Source organism: Labeo rohita, chromosome 17 (assembly GCF_022985175.1).
Source record: "Labeo rohita strain BAU-BD-2019 chromosome 17, IGBB_LRoh.1.0, whole genome shotgun sequence".
NCBI lineage: Eukaryota > Metazoa > Chordata > Actinopteri > Cypriniformes > Cyprinidae > Labeo > Labeo rohita.
In genome coordinates, this window is record NC_066885.1 from 9,336,440 (window position 1) to 9,344,416 (window position 7,977).

Below are 7,977 nucleotides of genomic sequence, written 5' to 3' on the forward strand. Positions count from 1 at the left end.
ATGAAAGCCCGCATGGAGTTTGCTAAAAAACACCTGAAGGACTCCAAGATGGTGAGAAATAAGATTCTCTGGTCTGATGAGACCAAGATAGAACTTTTTGGCCTTAATTCTAAGCGGTATGTGTGGAGAAAACCAGGCACTGCTCATCACCTGTCCAATACAGTCCCAACAGTGAAGCATGGTGGTGGCAGCATCATGCTGTGGGGGTGTTTTTCAGCTGCAGGGACAGGACGACTGGTTGCAATCGAGGGAAAGATGAACGTGGCCAAGTACAGGGATATCCTGGACGAAAACCTTCTCCAGAGTGCTCAGGACCTCAGACTGGGCCGAAGGTTTACCTTCCAACAAGACAATGACCCTAAGCACACAGCTAAAATAACGAAGGAGCGGCTTCACAACAACTCTGTGACTGTTCTTGAATGGCCCAGCCAGAGCCCTGACTTAAACCCAATTGAGCATCTCTGGAGAGACCTAAAAATGGCTGTCCACCAACGTTTACCATCCAACCTGACAGAACTGGAGCAGATCTGCAAGGAGGAATGGCAGAGGATCCCCAAATCCAGGTGTGAAAAACTTGTTGCATCTTTCCCAAAAAGACTCATGGCTGTATTAGATCAAAAGGGTGCTTCTACTAAATACTGAGCAAAGGGTCTGAATACTTAGGACCATGTGATATTTCAGTTTTTCTTTTTTAATAAATCTGCAAAAATGTCAACAATTGTGTTTTTCTGTCAATATGGGGTGCTGTGTGTACATTAATGAGGAAAAAAATGAACTTAAATGATTTTAGCAAATGGCTGCAATATAACAAAGAGTGAAAAATTTAAGGGGGTCTGTACCAAAATAAAAGGGATCATACAAAATGCATGCTGTTTTTTATTTAGTACTGACCTGGGTACGATATTTCACATAAAAGACGTTTACATATAGTCCACAAGAGAAAATAATAGTTGAATGTATAAAAATTACCATTTTCAAAAGTTTAGACACACTTGATTCCTAATACTGTGTTGTTACCTGAATGATGCACAGCTCTGTAGCCAGGGGGTGAAAACTTTTGAATAGAATGAAGATGTGTACATTTTTCTTATTTTGCCTAAATATCATATTTTCATTTAGTACTGCCCTTCAGAAGCTACAGAAGATACTTACATGTTTCCCAGAAGACAAAATAAGTTGAATTTACCCTGATCTTCAAATTCAAAAAGTATTCGCCCCCTGGCTCTTAATGCATCATGTTTTCTTCTGAAGCATCAGTGAGAATTTGAACCTTCTGTAATAGTTGCATATGAGTCCCTCAGTTGTCCTCAGTGTGAAAAGATGGATCTCGAAACCATGCAGTCTTTGGGGTTCAAATACACACAAATGCTGAAAAACCAAAGACTTTGTGGGACCTGAAGGATTTTTCTGAACAGCGGGCAGTTTAATGGTTTAGGACAAACAAGAGACTCATAAACAACTATCACTAAATTAAAAAAAAAAAAGGCTGTGGATCATTCAGTAAACAACACAGTATTAGGAATCAAGTGTATGTAAACTTTTGAACAGGGTCATTTTTATAAATTTATAATTTTTTTCTCTCGTGAACTATATGTAAACATCTTTTATGTGAAATATCTTATTCAGGTCAGTGCTAAATAAAAAATAATATGCATTTTGTATGATCCTTCTTATTTTGGTAAAAAAAAAAAAACATTTTGCAGATTCTGCAAGGTGTATGTAAACTTTTGACCTCAACTGTATAACATTAAAACTAAAAATCCCCCATGTTTTCAAACTTTGTAAGGCCTATATGAACCTCAAAGGTCAAGATGTTTCCAGTGAAACTGGAAAGTTTCTTGAGAAACTTCAAAACCTATTTTCACTTTAAATTCCATTTTGGGTTCAAAATAGAAACGTATAAAGCACACAGCGCAGCCAAGCTCATCTTTTACTCTCGCTTGGCTGACTGTAAGATCTGAGGCGGCCGGACATACCTTTCAGCCTGCCAGTTTAATTGAAAACAGCAGGGTCTAGTTGTGTTAGTTCAGAACATTTTGCCATACCGATTACATTATCGTATACCATAGTATAAATTTGCGGTGTCTAATTGTGTGTGACTTTATGGAATAGCACATGTTTAATATCCTACTCACATACATAGCAGGACCACAAACTGTGTCTAAAAATAAACGTTTTGTTCTCAGTGCCGTGGGGTGCGTTTTTGAAGTAGTACTTAAAGGCTTTGTAGAAAACAGCTTGTCTTGGTCTATTAGGTGAATTTTACATGGCATTAACATCAATCATTTTAATTACATGAAATATTCACACTACACCCAAAAGCCCCATGGTTGCATTCAGGCCTCCTCCTTGGCGATGCATTTGGACAAACAAGGGAGTGGTTATAGGCCTTATGGTTTGTGGTGACACTGTGGGTTATTCAGCAGTAAGAATGAAATCAGCTCTACATTAAGCAGCATCATGTCACTTCCTCCAGCATTTAAGCCGCACTGAAACTTTAGAGATAGTTTTGAGGGTGAACTTACCTTCAGTACTGTAGGAATGAACTGTGAAGAGACTCTAATTGTTGGGAAACAATGGCGGGCATGGTTAATGCTTTCATAAGCTTGTATCATCAATCAAATGGCAGACAAATGAAGAACACACAATGAGATTCAGAGTTGGCAAACTCTTTTCACTTTTACATAACAAAAGTCATGATATAACTGTTTTGGGCTCTTGGCTAGTTTTTTCCCAAAATGAGAGTCCAGTGATGCAAATCAGACTTGAGTAAAAGAAACCTGAAGTTTAGTTATTAATACATATCTGAAGCAAGAAACAAAGTTTAGTGCAAGTTAGAATATACTTTAAAAACCATAAGGACTACGTTTAAGGTGCTTTCATGTTGTTTCTGTCCTTTGTCAGTCGTTGTCACTGTCATATGTCATGAGACATATGAGAAGATTCTTCCGAGTTTCTTTGTGTTCCACTGAAACAAAAGACAAGATACGAGTAAACTACATAAAGAGTATTCTGAATTAATTATTTGTGTGAACTTGTGTGTCCTTTAACAATGTTTTAACTCATACATAAGGAGCATTTGATAGTGATATCAAAAAAAAGTCAAGTTATGCAAGAGTAATTACCGAATTAAGCATGTTTTGTGACTTACTAAAGTGCAATTGTAATGTCGGCGGAAATGTTCTTAATGAATTGCATGGAATGTTTGAGATAAACTGCAATCGCATATGTGCACAATGGAACACTCATGCCATCTAGCGGACGACTTTAAGCAGTGCGAGTTATTGAGAGAAAAGGACAAGGTCTGTACAACGAAACGAGTTTAAATACTATAAAGCATTTTTAGTCTTCAATATATGGTAGTGGTAATTCCCATATTTTTTCTTTAAGTGTAAATTATCATCCACATCTCTGCAGTAGCAGCTGTGATATGATACCTGTTACTATTCTCAACGCTGATAAGGATGGACCAATCACAGTCGCTTATAACTGAAGGAGGTTATCCCAGCCAACAATGAGCTGGCGGTCCGCCAGCATTTTTTGGGCAGCACAAATTCATTGGCTTGACACGGTCGGACTCGGACCACCGTCGACACACCATCAGCAAGCCGGCCAATCTAAAAACACGTTTTTGGGTGCAGCTGGGCCTCCGTCAGTACACCAGTGTAAAGCCGATAGTCGGTCCAGCACCCTCAGTTAAAGCTAATGTCATTTTTATTGCAGATTTGGCAAACTATCTAGTGCGTTTTGGTTTGCGCTCCGGAAATCAACGTGTTTTGCAGCGTTCAACCAATCACAGGCATATTTGTGGATTTCTTGAACCCAACAGCCAATCAGAGGCGTTTACGTTCGAATCCACTCACCGCTCAAATCGGCGTTTTTGTTCAGCACCAATCATCTTATCATAACAAAATGTTGACGCAATGTAAAGAAAAGATTCATTGTGCAGCGTAGATAATTGATTATAACATAACTTTATGAGAACTGGAGTGATAGTTTTTTTAGTGATTACAAAGTGAACGATTTTTGATGTTTTTTATTATTATTATTTTATTATTTGATCCAAACTACAGCAAAAACAGTAATATTTTTACATATTTATACTATTTAAAATAACTGCTTTCTATTTGAATATATCTTAACAAGTAATTTATGCATGTGGTTTTTTAGCATCATTACTCCAGTCACACGATCCTTTAGAAATCATTTTAATATTCTCAAAAAACTTTGCATATTTATTATGTTGAAAACAATTGAATATAATTATTTCAGGTTTCTTTAATGAATAATAAGCAGTACAGCGTTTATTTGAAATAAAAATCTTTTTTAACATTATAAATGTACAAAATCACACATACAACCATCATAAATCATTTATAAAATAATTTCTATAGAGATTGCTGGGTGCATTTTTACAAGCAATCCTACACGTTTTTATATAAATAAGAAAATACAATATTTTGTACAAACATGGCCCAGCAAGACAATCACGTCCTGACATTTTTAATACTGTTTTCTGAGCCTCCCTGCGCCCCCTGGAGGAAGACGTCTTCCTTATGAACCCACCGAATGCTTCATATGCATAATGTGTGATAATTTATTTTTCTATAATTCATTTTACGTGTGAAAGGAGTTTATTACAGTTTTTACAGTGTTGTGCAATTTATTGTGTGAAGTGGATCATCTTATTCTACAGCTGTGCAAAACTTGCAACGTGCCTGTACTACAAATCACTGGTCACTGTAATGTGATGCTTTGAATGGACTTACGTTTGACCAGCCATGTTCTTTGTGCATTAGTGAAAACCACTGCAAATGCATTTCTCTAAAATAAATCAAATCAAATAAAAAAGAGGAGCCCAGCGTTAAAATAGTGATGCATCCTTTTATTCAAAGATAAGAGTTTTAAAGTTTAAATAAACATTTTATTTATCGTTTTTTTTTTTTTTTTTTTTAAATAAATCTATATGTAATTATAATAATTTTTTTACTAAATCTATATGTAATGAAAAGGTCAGAACTGTAATTATTAACATTTTAATCTTCGCTCAGATGTAAAATTCCAGACCCATTAGTGGATTATACTATTGAAATTATAGTGTCACTTCTCGCCATGCATTTTAACAAATCACAGCCTCAGTAGATAAAAAAATCATCCAATCAGCATTAGCTTCCCCTAAAGCCCCGCCTCCCTGACAGTATTAATTAGTTTGGGCTTTGGTGTCCGCAGACACTGTGGAGACTGTCGAACTCTGTGACTGTACAAGGACCACTGTGTGTTTGATCGCTGCATTTTAAACTGTCATTATGGTTGATGCATTTTGTGCAACTTGGAAACTGGTTGACAGCCAGAACTTTGATGAATACATGAAAGCACTGGGTAAGTCAAAATAAGATATTATTTTGCACAAAGTCACTTTGCACGTGCAAGGTGCAATAGTAGTCAGGTGTTTAATCGCATGACATTTTCTGTAGTTTATATAATAATAATAGTTTTGTTCTGTCTGTAATGATTTATGCTTTTTTATTTTAATTCCACAGGTGTTGGTTTTGCCACCAGGCAAGTAGGCAATGTTACCAAACCCACAATTGTCATCAGTCATGAGGATGACAAAGTTGTGATAAAGACGCTGAGCACCTTCAAAAACACTGAGATTTCTTTCAAACTAGGAGAGGAGTTTGACGAAACCACAGCAGATGACAGACATGTAAAGGTTTGTGGGTTTTTCTTTTAATTCATGAATAAATGCAATGTCCACGGCAAATCTGAAATCGTACAAAGCGATTTAAAGTACTTTTGGTGGGTTTGGCGTTTGATCATATATGTTATAATAATCATAATGCACTACTAAAAAACTTAACTTGCATCTTTTTATGTTTTTCAGTCCACTGTAACCTTGGAAGGAGACAATCTTGTCCACGTTCAGAGGTGGGACGGCAAGGAGACTAAGTTTGTTAGAGAAATCAAGGATGGTAAAATGATTATGGTAAGCAGAATTATAAATAATAATTTAGAATTTTAAATCATTTTTGTTCTTTTTAATCAGTGTCATGGATATTTAATGTTTCTAAATGTCCTCTCCTTGTCTCTGCTGTTTCCAGACCTTGAACTTTGAGGGTGTGCAGGCTGTTCGCTCATATGAAAAGGCATAATGTCGAACGAACGGACGCTTCAGTGTTACCCTGGCAACTTGACAATATTACAAGGGAATTTTTACATTGTATTCTCAACTGAGTTTTCCCCTTTTTAAAATGTGAGACATTTTTTGTAAGACCTTTTATATAAAATGCACATTGTGAAGTTTTTGTGAACATTGCAGAATGTCATTGATATAAGTGGATTGTATAATTGAGGCCTGACTTTGTCAAAGTGAATGAAATACACACTTGATCAAAAACAGACTCTTTGTTTCTTGGTGTTAAATACAAATGCTTTAGTTTTCTCATTACTTAGGTGTTGAAGGAAGTTTCCACAGTAGTCATATTTGTCACTCAAATGAGATGTGTATAGCAGTTTATGAGAACTACGAACTTTACAATATTTTTATTTCACAAATGTAATAAAAAAAGTTTAACATTTTAAATTAAAATAGCATTCAAACAAACTGTATATCCACCTTATTCTTTAACGCAGAAGTAATTAGCTGCTATAAGGAAATAATGAAAGGAATAACAATATATAAATGGTAAAACTGTTTGCACTACAAACCAGTGTGTTCATAATTAAGACAATACGTTAAAATAAAATAGTAATACACACTAATTTGCAATATCAAGCAGTAAAACAAGTTGTTTTGCACAGCTAAAATTAACTGATGTGGATGAGACCAATAGCCACACCCATAAAATGTACAAATGGCAAAGCACTCTCTTATGGCAAAATTAAGGTGGCCAGACTTTAAAAATGCATTTAAATTAATTTCTTTAAAGTGAGCAATGCAAGCAAACTAGGTATTGTTTACTTCAGAGAAATTAATTTAAATGCATTTTTAAATTGTATCCACCTTATTTTACCAGGTTTTCACAGCAAAACCTACACAACTGTCACTCAAAACTAGGCCAAAACTAGCCCAATCGCATTTCAGAGCGGCCCACCAGTAAAAATCGCTCTCCAGGGGGTAAAATACACATTTTTTTCTGGGGTTCCCCTAGTAAAATTTGCATTCCATGTGCTAAATATCACGTTACTGGGACATGAAAAACAACTCTGGCAACAGTGTTAAAGTAACTCAATTTCACAGAAAAGCAGCAGACGTGGCAACACTTGTTTTGAAGCACTGTTGCAGTCAATGTAAATTTAGTACTCTTTTTATTCTGGGATCCCATACTTGAGCTACTTGTGCCACTACCCTTACGTAAAATTTTAGAAACCAAACAAATAATGTTTGATTCAAATATAATTTGTTCTATAACCATAAGGTGCTGTATAGACTTGGGATTACATGTAATTTAGTTTTATTACACATAATCCAGTCCGATTACGGCCTGTATCCTTAAGTACTGGGATGATGACCATAAGGTATTAATGTTCAGCCATTTCTGTGCTTTAGATGCTAATTAGATTTTGCCTTTGAGAGCCAACACTGGGCCGCCTTAATCCACTGAGCGGAAGGCTAACACACTCCAGTCATATCTGAGAAGATTGAACTTAACCCGTCGCCATTATTAACTATTTCACGTTGTTAGCGTTTCAAGCGCCCACTTCAGACTGAGAACTCAATGACTTGCCCAGTTGTATATCATGAGAAAAAGGCTGTCTGAAGTCCTGAATGGCTGTTTGTTTTTACTTCTGGAGCAGTTTGAACACAGGCGACAGACTATTTAAAAGACTCTTTAGTGTGGGCCAGAGATATCTGCATTTGGATTGAAAATGCCAGTCTGGGAGAAGAACAGTCTTTAGTTTGTTATAATGCAGGGAATGACTGTGTGCACTCCTGTGAAAATGACCTGTAGTAACTCCATAACTTGAACCTGCCAG

At 36.1% G+C, this 7,977-nt stretch overlaps 1 protein-coding gene across 1 annotated transcript; it reads left to right on the plus strand.

Annotated features, from left to right (window-relative positions):
• Positions 1-5,220: 5,220 nt before the first annotated feature.
• Positions 5,221-6,401, plus strand: fabp7a (fatty acid binding protein 7, brain, a). Its single transcript, XM_051134228.1, has 4 exons — positions 5,221-5,379; positions 5,541-5,713; positions 5,885-5,986; positions 6,102-6,401. The coding sequence occupies exons 1-4, from the start codon at positions 5,307-5,309 to the stop codon at positions 6,150-6,152; spliced, it is 399 nt and encodes a 132-aa protein (XP_050990185.1). The 5' UTR covers positions 5,221-5,306; the 3' UTR covers positions 6,153-6,401.
• The last annotated feature ends 1,576 nt before the right edge of the window (positions 6,402-7,977 follow it).

Excerpts from the sequence above, each read along its gene's own strand:
- fabp7a (XM_051134228.1), top strand. The coding sequence starts at position 5,307 with ATGGTTGATGCATTTTGTGCAACTTGGAAACTGGTTGACAGCCAGAAC. Across the intron at positions 5,380-5,540 it reads TGAATACATGAAAGCACTGG|GTGTTGGTTTTGCCACCAGG; the intron begins GTAAGTCAAAAT and ends TTAATTCCACAG. Across the intron at positions 5,987-6,101 it reads AGGATGGTAAAATGATTATG|ACCTTGAACTTTGAGGGTGT; the intron begins GTAAGCAGAATT and ends TGCTGTTTCCAG.